The 14272-nt window shown below is 35.8% G+C and overlaps 2 protein-coding genes and 1 long non-coding RNA gene across 5 annotated transcripts; 1 reads left to right on the top strand and 2 right to left on the bottom strand.

The window, feature by feature from the left end:
* Positions 1-372: 372 nt before the first annotated feature.
* On the bottom strand, positions 373-4481 carry LOC135086122 (ferritin heavy chain-like). Its single transcript, XM_063980926.1, has 5 exons — positions 4201-4481; positions 2608-2750; positions 1963-2097; positions 1516-1650; positions 373-1334 (listed from the first exon to the last, which is right to left on the bottom strand). Exons 1-5 carry the CDS (start codon positions 4265-4267, stop codon positions 1179-1181), a joined length of 636 nt encoding a protein of 211 aa, XP_063836996.1. The 5' UTR covers positions 4268-4481; the 3' UTR covers positions 373-1178.
* A 935-nt stretch (positions 4482-5416) lies between these two features.
* Positions 5417-6804, top strand: LOC135086003 (uncharacterized). The gene is made up of 2 exons (XR_010260256.1): positions 5417-5944; positions 6070-6804. It is a non-coding gene; the product is annotated as an uncharacterized LOC135086003 (long non-coding RNA).
* Positions 6616-14193, bottom strand: LOC135086002 (ferritin heavy chain-like). Of its 3 annotated transcripts, none has more exons than XM_063980784.1 (6): positions 14102-14193; positions 13307-13381; positions 9714-9856; positions 8402-8536; positions 7324-7458; positions 6616-6892 (listed from the first exon to the last, which is right to left on the bottom strand). In XM_063980784.1, exons 2-6 carry the CDS (start codon positions 13371-13373, stop codon positions 6737-6739), a joined length of 636 nt encoding a protein of 211 aa, XP_063836854.1. In that variant the 5' UTR covers positions 13374-13381; positions 14102-14193; the 3' UTR covers positions 6616-6736. The 3 variants fall into 3 exon arrangements, with proteins under 3 accessions (XP_063836854.1, XP_063836855.1, XP_063836853.1); XM_063980785.1 differs by lacking the exon at positions 14102-14193 and adding an exon at positions 13519-13569; XM_063980783.1 differs by lacking the exon at positions 14102-14193 and having other exon boundaries at positions 13307-13605.
* Between the last annotated feature and the right edge of the window lie 79 nt (positions 14194-14272).

The following is a 14272-nucleotide window of genomic DNA, read 5'->3' as shown; positions in this document are numbered from 1 at the left end:
CTGAAGTCGCTGTTTGGAAGCAAGTTTGATCGTAGTGTGGAAGTTTCCGTACCCTGTCATGGATGAAAAAATGACATCCCAACTGACATTGACAAATCGATTGACGTGTGTAAAAAAAAAAGAAAAAATGACTAGTCTATGGCCTTCAGCTAGTGATGTAACAATAATAAATCTAAATCGAAGAAAATCAGTAAAGTGAAAGAAAAATATAGATGTCGCTACTGGTTTTCGCGCCAAAAATAAACAATTTTCGCCGCTTTCGCGGTTTGCGGAGTCAAGCTGTTGCCCGGACTTTGATATTACAGTAGTTATCGGAATAAACACCTCAACTACTTATTATAATACAAGAAATTATCTAAAAGAACAAAACACTTTCATTGGATGGTTAAACTTTATTTTTAATAAATAATAATAACCATTTTTTAACACAAAGTATAAAAATGTAATGTTGGAAATTACAAGGTTTGGCTAGTATTTTGAAACTAATAGACTTTCAACTCAGTGTTGTTCTTGATACGGCAATTGCCGTAATATACGGCATTTAGGCATCCTAGGCACCATAAATACGGTATACGGCAGCTCTTCCATTACCGTATCAAAATATACGGCAATTGATTAAGGTTGAGTTTTATGAGTTTTTCATGAGTTTTAGTAATCAAAAATATATTTCATTTAATGGAACACACCAACTTGTGAACCATATAAAAGAAACGTCAACAGAATTTAACCAAATGCAACCTTATCTCCGAGATGTTAATGTCTAAAATCGTTAGTTCCTCATTTTGGTAGATTCTTCACTTTTATTCGGGTAGGTTCTAGGACTAAACTATTCAAAACCTTTAAGTGACGAATAAAATAAGTAAGTTTAAAAGTAGTACACGCATAGTACATAATACATCACTTGTATTTTTTTTAATTTAAACCTTCCAACTAAACATTTTGTACAATACGGCAATTTTTTTTAGTTTTCCTTAAAAATACGGCAATTTTGGAATTAGAATACGGCAACCCTAAATTTGTCAGGAACAACACTGTTTCAACTGAACCTTATAGTGGAGTTTAATAATATTTAATTTATACTACTTTAGTAGGTACAACATAGTTTCTGATGTATTTCAAATGGAAAACGCGGGAATTTCCTAATGAAATTTGTTTTTTTTATTACTAACACAGGCGTTTTAAATGTCCATGCCAAGGAGTTTCTTGTCGAAGATGAACTCGCCGAGCGATGGGTGGCGTTCCAGCATCTTCTTCAGGGTAGATGCTTTTCCAGCGAGGTCACGCTGGCCCTTGTATTGTTCCTCCAAGAAATCAGCGGTCAAGTAGTCAACTAGCTGAAAAATAAGAAAACAATAAGTTAGAAGTACTTACGTTTCATTTTTTTTTGTGCTAGACAAGGCAGGTATTTGACCGCAAGAAGAAAGACACAAAAATCACGATTAGGGACCAATTATGTTATGTTCAGACAAAAATACAAGCAAAAAATGGCCCATACGAAGTACCAGCTGCACTTACGTGGTAATCGTTGAACTCGCTGTCGCTCTCGCAAGCGTGGATGACTTTTCGGATGCTGTCGGTGACGGTATGCTCCATCTTCAAGGCGTGTTCCAAAGCCTCCACGCCGTTGGCCCAGTGGTTGCGTTCGGGATGCTGTAAAAATCATAATTATTATTAAGCTGCGAATCTGGAAATTGCGAATTTTAACTAAGTAAATAGGCACGTATCTATTTGACCACTTGCTTTTCTGACGACATGCGCTTGATCCCTCTTCATAAGGTAAATTTTCGGAAAATCTACCTACTCTAATATAATTATTAGGTTAAACACTGTTTGTTTGTTTAGTATTGAATAGACTGGGACTGAACCGATTTGAAAAGTTCTATCACAAATTAGAATTCTGTTGAACACAGGCTGTTCGAAGTTCGCCGGGTCAGCTAGTTAATTAATAGACCAGTTACTTACCCTGACGGTGATGAGTGAAGTGACGTCAGAGGTGAGTTCTCCTCGCATGAGCATGTACTCAATGAGCTTCAAGGCGTGCTCGCGCTCTTCTGAGCCGGCGTCGAAGAATAGTTTGGCGAAACCTGGCCGGTTGACCTGTAAATAACAATTAAAGATGTATAAATTCTGTTCGCTGTTGACCTGTTTTAATTTATTCATCCTTATCATCATGATAATTTCAGTTAAAGGAAGTTCACTGCTGAACATTGGCCTCTCCCAATGATCTCCACAAAAACCGGTTATAGCGGCCTGCATCCAACGCCTTCCTGCCACCTTTTTGAGGTAATTGGTCAGTGAATTAGTCTTTTTCTGCGCTCTAGTTGTGATGGGCTGCTGATGAATGAGGATCTACATCGCTCCTTCTCTTATGACAGTCATCTTTTTGAGTTAGTTTATCTATAAAAGAAGTTAGGTTTTCCTATAGAAACAGTAGGTACTTCTTTTTATACCCAGGAAAATGACCTATTATCCATACCTACCGATGGGAGACGGCAAGATAAGTGGGTCTCGAACCCATTAAAAACCTGGCGTGTTCCCTAAGCTCTGCCGCATAGTGGTGGGCGCCTTGGGTACTAGAAACGACCAAGGTGCCAAACAGGTACTTACAGTGTCCTGAGAGAAGTGAGCGCCCATAGCGAGGTACTGCACCGACGCAGCCACCTCCATCTGGATCTGCTGACGCATAGAGTCGGTGCAGTTTTTCTGCATCGTGACCCATTCCTTCGGGATGCTCACCGGATCCTCGCTGCCTGCAAGTTGTAAACGGCATGCTAATGCAGATCAAATCAAATAAAATTTCTTTATTTGCCTAATTCCAGGTACATAAGTGGTCTTACATAGATCTTAGTAACCAGCTGCTAGTTGTGTTGTTGTATCAATACTTTTTAGTCAAAAAGTTTTATGTTGTGTTATCCCATTCGGGATAATTATAATAATAATCCAGTGGTTTGCTTGGACAATGTCACTAAATAATACCGTTAAACCCTTGTGGTAAGCTAAATATTATTATGCATCATGACTGTGTTACGTACGAGTGGGCTCACCACAAGGCCGAGCGCGGCGATCGAACCCAACTCAAATACCTATCAAAAAACGGAACTAGTCCACTCAAATTTCATATCAGTAGACTATATTAAAAACACAATCAGAGTCGTGGCTATGCTATTAATCTATGACTGTGTAATTATACTGTAAATCACGCGTTAAATCCGCATTACATTGATAAATAGGTGTTTAAACACATTGATACAGTTATAGCCTGACCAGGAACATAAAAACCCTCGCCATGTTGCGGAAAACTAATGGTACTAATTTCTTTTAATGGCAACAGTAACTGAAAACTTCATTGACATGTCACCTTGCATGTCAGTCTATTGCTGTCAAAGTGTAAACAAACTTTATTTTAAATGTGCGCAATTGATTTTGTGAATTAAATTGCTAAAATCTTTTTATAGTCGTGAAAGAAAAGTGGTTCACAATGTGTTAAAGTATTTTTCGAAGAGAAATACTAAGGGTTCGGACAATATTTTCATTGAATAATGTTTCCGACAAAGGTTGTCAAATTGACTGACATGTTTATCGTATAGTACAGTCCACTATGAAAATTAGCTGTGGTTTGTTTCAACTACCTATTTTAAAAATTTTGTCACTTTCTAAGTGTTGAATTTTATGGGATTGGGAAAGAAGTACCGAGTTTGAAGCGTTCATGAGCAGACATTGCAGTTGAATATTCAAGTTCTGAATTTGATTATTGATGAATAATAAAATAAATCTACTAGCTCGATTGATGGTTTTATTTAATTTATTTAAATCAGGTTACCTATAATAATATTTTTTCGTTAATTTATGAAAATATCAAATTAGCCCGTAATCCTGAATCCTGATACATAAAGTGAGCCTATTAATTTAACACAGGTACGACTGTACTCAGTGTTGCACTATCAAATGCAATTGACGCGCCTCTATGCCAGGGTTTTTATGTTCCTGGTCAGGCTATAGTTATCTAATTAAGTACACCTACTTTATTAATTTTGTGTTTCTAGGCATTTTGAATTGCTAAATTTAGTCGTGAAGAATCGCGGTCAAGGTTTATTATGAATTATAGAATATTATTATTGTAAAATAGGAACTGCCTTAGAGCAAGAGGTAGCATCAAAGGCCTTAGGCCGTATACACACAAATAATAAAAAATAAACTTACATTGTGTAGCCAATGCTGGGGCGCACACCGCCAGGAAAGAAGCGACAGCAAGCACGAAAGTCGTCATATTTATTTCTAAATAATCACAGATACAACGAGGTAAGAGTAGATTTTGAAAAAAAATCCAGAGTACTCGCGAAAGCCAGGCCTTTACACACACTGGTGCAGAAGGCGACTTGTATCAACCAAAATAACAAAGGGCACTGACTGTAAGCACCAATGGCTGTGATTTTAAATGGCAATTATTAAATTATGCATCGATACCACTATCTCGTGTTGACAAGAGCCGAATAATATCAGCGAGCGAGACGGTAAATACAGGCTTGGAACCAAAAACCTCTGAGGATTTGTGTTTCAAAGCCAACGATGGATTTTTTCTGTTAACTCTGTCATTAGAGTGCATAGAATTTATGTTCTAATGACCATTTTAGTATACAAACCATGAAGTGCGATTTAAAGAGAAGGGCAAGGTACAACAAGTGATACCAGCATTACTAATCTACACCTATTAGAATTATGTCATTTTAACTAAAATTTTGTAGCCCGTGTCTGGGGCTTCATATTGTGTCGTGAGAGGCAACTTCTGCGCCAGTGTGTAAAGGAATAACTTCTGATCTGGCCCTGGCGTTAATATTAATCTATTTTCACCATTTACTCCGCAGTTTGGCAAGTCTTTGTTTACAGACTTCTTTAAAACTAAGTATACATAATTTTGAATTCCATAAACTACTGGATCCTGCTGGACCAATATTATGGGAGCCCCTTTTAAATATTTACTTCATTCTATTTTTAGTATTGGTTGTTAAAGCGACAACAGTAATACTTTATAATGTGAAAATTACTTAGTTCTGTGTACTATCTAGCTTTCACGGTTCATGAGATACAGCCATACAGCCTGGTGGTGACTGACAGGTCCCCTTTTTAGCCTTTGGGTATTATTGTTACGTGCTCTGCTGTCTGCTCTGTGCCTTAGGGCACGGAACCCATGGAGGTACTTAAAGGAACCCTACAAAATGACATCCTAATGATCCCAACGGACATTGACAGCTAGTGATGAACAACTCAATTATGTAAATCTTAATCGAAGACACGATAAGTAAGTACAATATTATGAGGAAAGAAAAATATTATAGATGTCGCTACTGGTTTTCACGCTAAAGACGAACCATGGATTTATTACAATTAAATAAACTTTGTTGTAAAAAATCAGTATCGAAATAAATTGGTAGGCTTGTAAATATTTTGAGAAGGAATAAAAGATTTTCATCGGATGGTTAAACTTTATTTCTAAGAAAAACAATAAACAATGATTACAATTTTGGAACGCAAAGTATAAAATAAAATAATGTTGGAAATTACAAGGTTTTTAATTTAATGTATCACATGGGTATCATAAAACTCTAAATTGACTTTATACCTGAATGGCTTAGTGGAGTATATCGTTTAAATTCTTACACTACTTTTGTACAATACTATAGGTGTACCAGAATCTCATGGCAAACAAAAATATTGGAAAAGTGTGTTTTTCATATGGCCATTGTCTATGGCTTTATTGTCACCTGTCAAAGTAAATCAAGAGATCTGTCAGTCGCTGCAGAAATTTTGTAATCTCTTCATGTCTATTTATTATTTTTGTGAAAAAGACGAAAAAACTCAAGCAAGTCATATTGTTTTCAAAGTGTATTGTAAAATAAGGCATAATCAAAGTCAATCTTTGATTTTAAAGCGCGTCGTTGAGTTGACAGTAAGTTGGAGTGAAATGTTTTGATACTTACCTACATTTAGTTTATTACCTAACTGCGTCAGAAGGAGGGTTATGTTTATTTTTATATTATTCTTACCTAATAGCTGCTTTATCGGGGGTTTCAGGTGTATTTCATGCATTGGTGCAGAGGAATGGTGAAAATGTTATGACCATGTAAAGAAAATTGAAAAAGATTTCATCAAGCAAGTTTGAGTAATTGAAATGCTGAAAAAGCGATTTATATTATATTAATACCTCTTTAACTTGATCATCTATTTGAAGAACAAGAAATGCAAGTGGAGTTCTTAGAATCGTTTTCTAGTTCTGAATGAAGTGATAAGTTATAAGTATGATACTTAATAAAATTATTTACAGTAATAACGGTTTACTTATTTTTCAAGACATGTTCCTATGTTAAAAACCCAATGTATAACAACATTCTTCATACATACACATACCTAAAATGTATAGGTAGGCATTCGTACTTCATGTTCATTAATATTAGTCATAAATAAAAATTAAACAGTATCAAGATCGTTTAATCCAATTTCCCCAGTATTGCACTCAACAAAGTTTATTTTCCCCATTTGCCATGAGATTCTGGTACACCTATAGTTACATGAAGTCTAATTTCTGACGCACCTACATCGAAAAATTTTGTGAAAATAATGTTTTATGAATCCCGCCATACCTAAAAACTTCGACAAGATGGCTGAATTTGAAAAGTCGAAAACGCGGGAATTTTGTACTGGAAATGACTTTTTGTTTTTTTTTTGTGACTGGCACAGGCGTTTAGACGTCCATGCCGAGGAGTTTCTTGTCGAAGATAAACTCGCCGAGCGATGGGTGGCGTTCCAGCATCTTCTTGAGGGTGGATGCTTTTCCGGCGAGGTCGCGCTGGCCCTTGTATTGTTCTTCCAAGAACTCGCCAGTCAAGTAGTCGACAAGCTGCGAAAATAAGAAAAATATTATTTAGACGTAATCTTATCATTAGGTTTGGTCAAATAACTGCCTTGTTATGCATAAAAAAGGTATATTCTGTTTATGAACAAATTAGAAATCTCAAAATCGTTATTACGTCTGTATTCACAAACGATGCTTGCTAAGTGAAGCAGCAAATCGAACGAAAACATTGAATAGAGCTCTGTGATTGGTTCATGTGTCACCCTGTGCGTCCATGCGCATTGTGAGACCTCATAGTAATGTTTTATGTTTCTGAACTACTTATGCAAATCAATCGTCTTTTGTTATTTTAAGTCCGCACAAAAATAGGCACAACAATCTTGCACATATTTTCACCGTTCCTCTTTTGTTCATAAAAATATACAAACAAAGCACTAATAACCTAGATACAAAGGATCATAATGGTTGGTACTTACGTGGTAGTCGTTGAACTCGCTGTCGTCCTCGCAGGCGTGGATGACGGTGCGGATGCTCTTGGTGACGTCACTCTCCATCTTCACGGCGTGTTCCAAAGCTTCCACGCCGTTGGCCCACTGGTTGCGTTCGGGAGGCTGTAGAAGACATTATTATTAGGAACTAGCTTTTGCCCGCGTTACACTTACTTACTTTTAACAGTTTAGGGGTGAATTTAGGAATGATGACGATCGCGATGCCTACCCTTTGTGCCTTTCAGAGGGCTGAGTGTGGTGAGTTTTCATCAAACGTGCTCCTCACTAGTGAGCGCGTCAAAAAATGACATTTAATGTATGACCGATTGTACAGCGCCCCTAGCGGGAAACGTTCAAAAACTTAAATTTTCATACATTTTTTAAACGCACTCAGTTGGCACAGAAAGCCTTTTAGCATTTGATCCTATATTTGTACGTATTAATCTTGTTGTTACAATTTCCAACATAAAAATAGATTGCGACAATGTTGGTAAGGTATTTGGCATGCCAAACTGTTTATTTTAAGAATTATGCCACAATCTCAATTTTCTCCGTGGAAAATAATTCGAATATAGCAATATGAGACAATACATATGTCATGATTTTAGCTTTGTTTTATTCATGACAATGGCATTATTGAACCCTTTATTAGAACTGGGACACCAATCGCATATCTACCCCATGACTCTCTTCTTTTGAATGAAACAAACATGTCCGTTTCGATTATCCAGTTCGATATGATTACATTTATCAAGATGTATCACGTAAAAATCTAAGCTGTAATCTAGTGATCAATCTCGTATGTCGTTTTAAATCCGCATCTTTTACCAATCAGTTTTTATTCGAAAAATTAATACAATTTTTAATGCCTTCCATTGATTAGGAAGTATTATTTATTCGAATTCGATTTGTAGGGAGTGTAGGCTGTGAAGCTAAATTCTCCATTTGCTTCTTGTAGATTAGAGAGAGTTGTCCTCCAGTCCTCCTAAACGAACTGATGATGAAGTTTTGAGAACAATATCGACACCCCGGCGTGATCAATATTGGTTAACTCGTGATACACTACCCTGATGGTGATTAGTGAGGTGACGTCAGAGGTGAGCTCTCCTCGCATCAGCATGTACTCGATGAGCTTCATTGCGTGCTCACGCTCTTCTGAGCCGGCGTCGAAGAATAGCTTGGCAAAACCTGGCCGGTTGACCTGTAGATCATAAATATGTTTGCTATAGCTCTGTTGAGAAGGCAGTAAGCAAAAAGTAAACGTAGAGATGGTGTTTTTCAACTGGATTTACAGCTACAGGGGATTCTAGCATAACTAATTTTACTTCCAAATGAATGTTGAAAGAACAATGATTTTATTGTTCTTATGGCGACAGACTACTTAATCTACACAAGATGGTTGTAGTAGGCAGACTTAGAACAAACCCTACAGCCTACTACAACAAAATAGGATTCTGTTTTGTGCTACAACCAATCAAGCCGAGCAGATTCTAATTTACTAGCTTTAAGAGTCCCTTATAACAGCTTATTTGGTACACTTAAAAATTTCGTCAGGTTCACCCAATGTCTAATGCCCGTTTTCACCATCAATCCCTAATTTTTAAGTGACCCCTATGGTAACACATAACAGGAATTTTGTTTTCAAAGGGGTCACTTAAAAATTAGGGATTGATGGTGAAAACGGGCATAAGTAGCTCAGATGGTGAGAGCAGTCGCCCGGCAAGCGATCGTGGGTGTGATTCCCTTAGGCCTAAGGCAATTCGATTTTTTCATGTTATTTCCTCGCTGAATGGCAATACTAAGCCTTCGTGCAAGGAAAGAGCCAGCATTTAGATTTTTCGAAATTTTAATTAATTTAGGGGAAATGGTCCGAAACAGTAATTTAGCATTCGGTCCCCAAGGTCCGAAGGTCTCGTCGACACCAAAAGGCGCAAATATGTAGTCATTAGAAAGTGACTCATATTTGCGCCGTTAGGCTAACTCAGCCAGCATTCTCGCCTCTTTGCCTCACGGACACACTTTTATTTTTGAGTAAAATAAGTTTATATTCTTATTTTGTTCAGAGTTAAGTTTGCCTTAGTTTTAAAAAAATTATGTTTATTGTAAACTTTCCGCCCGCGGCTTCGCCCGCGTGGAATTTTGTCTGTCACAGAAAAACTTTATCGCGCGCGTCCCTGTTTCAAAAACCGGGATAAAAACTATCCTATGTTCTTTCCCGGGACTCAAACTATCTCTATGCCAAATTTCATCAAAATCGGTTGCGAGGTTTAAGCGGGAAAGCGTAACAGACAGACAGACAGACAGACAGACAGAGTTACTTTCGCATTTATAATATTATATAGTTGGGATAAAATTAACAGTTATTTTAAAATACTTACAGTATCCTTAGAGAAGTGAGCGCCCATGGCAAGGTACTGCAGGGACGCAGCCACCTCCATCTGGATCTGGCGGCGCATGGAGTCGCGGCAGGGCCGGTGCATCGTGATCCATTCCTTCGGGATGGTCACGGGGTTGACGCTGCCTGGAAATTGTAAAAGAGATTGTTAATCAACAGAACTTGTCCTGAAGTGGTTTTGTGACCTGAAAGGGCGTACCTACATACTGACAATGAATTGGAACTACAATTTAAAGATTATATTAAATCAAAAGGGAATATTCAACTGAAAGTTCAATTTGTTGCCAAATTCAGTAAGTTATTATTAAGTCCATAGGATTCAGGCTTCCATCCGATTGCTATGCTATGATAATAATGATGATATTATCAAATTACTGTTCTTCAAGTTGTTGGTTCTCTTTATTTTTAAAAGAAATTTTATATTTATTGCCTCTTATAAGCTACTGATAGATAGGTACTCGTATTTTATGACTCCTATTTTATATTTATTTGAAGCAATAATAATACCTCAATATACTTTTGTCATTTACTTTATAGCTCCTCTATCACCACTAATTTATGTTTATGACTATCAATTTGATTTCGATGCTTTATTTTATATTATTATTCCATGACATTCTATCAATTTCTGCACCATCGCTGTCGGGAATCTTATCAATGATAAAAATATAAAATATTTGAAATCATTGACAATAATAATTATTGATGGCGCGATTTTTTTTACAATCTATCAATAAAACATTTTAAAAGAGATCATTGAAGGTGATACTTACTTAAACTTTCTTAAGAGCACCTAGATAGGACATAGAAGTGGTCTTATCAACATGCCTTGTTGCACGTACGAGTTATCGTGCATGGGTCATCAACATGTAAAGATATTAGACGTCAATTTCATACAATGTATGACAGACGATTAGATTAGAAACTCTTAGGACAACAATCTTACGTCTGTACCTATTTACTTATTTAGTCAGACAGTTTTTGTATGTTTTCTTAATCTCTTTTTATAGTTGCCTACCTACAACGATAAACATATTTTGAAGGTTAAGGTGTTAAAAAGTTGATCTTAACTGAGATTTACCTTATCAGATATTTTAAAAAAGTATTTTGTTCATATGAAGACAATAAAAGAAGCGAAATAAGCTTTGTTTCTAAGATCCTTGAAACGTATTTAGTTGTTCTCTGAAGCTATAAATAACTGAAAATAATTCTACCCACAAAAGTTCACAATACGCGAAACAAGACAACAAGTCATACAATGACGCGTTTTTCTTAGACAATGGATATTATTGACCCCGAAACCTTTTGGTATAGATAGATTGTCAATGTTGATACTTTGTCGCAGAACAATACTTATGTAGGAAGTGAATAATACTTTTCTGTTATAAATTATTCCTGCCTTAGAAAATCAACGAAACAATTTTTGTGTAGTACCTACCTATAATAGTAGTGTTTAATCATTAATTAGTAAGCAGTTATGAAGAATGAGGCAAATAAACTGTTGATTTGCTTGCAAACTGAGTGTGTTATGAATTTATCAACATTGTAACAACAAACGGACGAACTGATTTTGATTGAGCGCTCGTGATGTCAGAACTTAAAAATAATAGGTTTTTGACGTGTTGTAGAATTTCTGGTCGGAATCCAGTTGACGTGAGTTTATTTGTTAGGACAAAGTTAGAATAATTAAGTTGGTAATCTAATCTCAATAATGTGATATCTAAATTATTATCTAACCATTCAAATTAAAGCACTGAACTAGTCCATTTAAATATTTTATTTGAAACGCAATCAGTGTGGTGGCAATTAATCTATGTAATTATCAGTTGTAAGCTAATTATCTCTGAATCACGTGTTAAATCCGCACATTACATGTTTGAACACACATCGATTTTATCTACAGTAAATACTAAATAGGTAGTCGATACCTACTTTATTATAATTTGTGTTTCTAGGCATTTTATGAAGCCGCGAAGTTACGTTGTAGGTACAAGAATCACTGTTAACTTAACACCTTTTAAATTTTACCAAGGCAATTAAAATGTTTTAGGTAAATTATAGGTCTATAATTTTGTGTGTGTAATAAATATATGCACAAATTCTGAACTAAAACACTCTTTTCATCATTTATTTCTTATTTTGCGACAAAGCATTCATGATTACTCATCTTTTTATCTTTCTGTCAATAACAGGGTTTTTCTCTATCAGTCTGTATTAAGTCTTCCTAACTACTGTTTAGCTTGAATACATTGAGATAATGCAACTGATTCAACAAAAACTACAATAAAAAAAGCTTTGAAGTTATTGGTGAAATGTTAAATTGTTTATAAATACTTTTTCACGAAGGCAACAAGAATTAATTAATGGTATTAAAAGAATCGAATAACAACAGACATAGTCAATAGAACAGACAATCAATTTAGTGCTATTGATTCGACTTCCTACGTATCGCAGCATGCCCATACTGCTATGGTACAAAACAACTACTTTTTAAGAGTTTTACTGTGGTTTTACTAAATTGGCAGTTATGACCAATATTAGTGTAGCGCATGGAGGTATACCTCCATCGTGTAGCGTCACTAAAATGAAGCAAACATTTACGTTTTTGGGACTGTAAGCAGTCCACAAACAACTGAAATGAATGTATTATATGCCCCATGCGCAAATTAAGATATTTTTTCAGACGTTCTATTGACCAGTGTTAACTTTGTATATCAAAACAAAAGGAAACAACAACACAAGCGCCATCTGCAATAAAAAGCTTTTATATGAGATGGCATTGACCAAAGAGCAACTCCTTTTTTTTGGTAGAATCGAAGTCATAAAATCGAACAAACAAAAATAAACATTCGATTGTAGACAACACTATCGACCAAGTGGATTTTTTTTGTTGTTGTTTTTCGGGTTTTTTTTCTTAAATCTAATTAAATAATTTGTTGGTTTGCTTCTGTCCTTCGCAATAAATAATTCATAAATAGTCAACACTGGAGATTAATTTAAAGAGGCACTATGAAAATACGTAATTTTGTGATTTCTCATAATGCTTCATTAATTAAAAATTTAATGTGACCAAAAACAGTGTAAAAATAAAGATAGCCAAAACTGGTATAAGTAGGTATCTGTACTAGCTACTTTATAAACAGAGATCATCATTCTGTAGACTGTAGCTAGCTTCATGCTGTTTTGTCAATGATAATGCAGTAAAAAAACATTTTCTACCTACCTGGTTACTATTTTTTGTTTAACACCTCTATTGTACTAAAAAAAATTACTGAAATATTATTTTCACACATTTTATTTGAATCATAAGACCTAACTAGGTAGGTACATAAGTGGCAACAAAGGAAGTGCGTTGTTATGATACCTAATTGGAGGAAGGTAACCTCTTAATTAAGAAGATAAACAAGACAAAATCTTGTAGTGAAAAACGTAAATGTTCAAATTTTTAAACTTTAAAAACAATTCGAATTTCGAAACTATTTAAAATATTCCCGTTGTCTTTTTTAGACCCTATACACAACGATGAATGTCAAAGAGGGTGATTCCAAAACAAAAAAAATAATAAAAATTACTTACATTGTGTAGCCAATGCAGGGGCGCACACCGCCAGGAGAGAAGCGACAGCAAGCAGGATAGTCTTCATTTTTATTTCTAAAATTAAAATCACAGATACTTTGACGACGTAGTTTTTGCAAAAAGATGCAGAGTACTCGCGAAAGTCAGGCCTTTACACACACTGGTGCAGAAGGCGACTTGTATAACAACAAAATGTAACAAAGGGGACTGACTATAAGCACCGATGGCTCTGATTACACGAAATTATATTACGCATCGATACGACCATCTCGTGTTGACAAGAGGTTTCTACCGAATGACATGAGCGAGCGGGACGGAAAATACCGTCTTGGAACTAAAAACCTCGGAGGTTTTGTGTTTCAAGGCCGACGATGGAATTTTTCCTCATAAGTTTGCTAAATTCTAGGCTCTAACGATCATTTTTGTGTATAGATCACCTGTAAAAGGGCATATAGTATGATTTCAAACTAAACTATTACTGAAAAGGGCATAAATACAAAGAAATTATGAAATGTTTGGAAACTTCTCGAAACACAAAACCTCCACCTTTCTTTGTATGACATATCAGGTGACGTCACAGACTAGGCCGAAGTTGTGGCCGAAGTGGGGACAAAGGGATTTGTTATTGAGAGGGGCAGGGTACAAGTGATACCAGCATTACTAATCTACACTTATTAGAGGTACGTTCTTTCGAGAAAAATAACATAATTTATTTATTTAAACTTATTGTGCATCATAAAAATCGTGCAATCAAGTCGCGACATCAATTTGATGATAAAACTAGTTCATAAATACCTTGTACCGTTGCGCTTTGTGGTAATTTTAACTGAAACACAGCAACACCAGTTACGCAGCAAACTTCACGAGTGACAAAATAGAATTATTATTTGCTGTCAATACAAATCGAGTGCCGTGTTCTACGGATAAATTGCAATTAACTCACAGTTTTGCCCGTACCCTGGGGCT

Source organism: Ostrinia nubilalis, chromosome 30 (genome assembly GCF_963855985.1).
Source record: "Ostrinia nubilalis chromosome 30, ilOstNubi1.1, whole genome shotgun sequence".
Classification (NCBI taxonomy): Eukaryota; Metazoa; Arthropoda; class Insecta; order Lepidoptera; family Crambidae; genus Ostrinia; species Ostrinia nubilalis.
The sequence above is the reverse complement of the archived record's forward strand: the minus strand, read 5'-3'. Positions and strand labels throughout refer to the sequence as shown.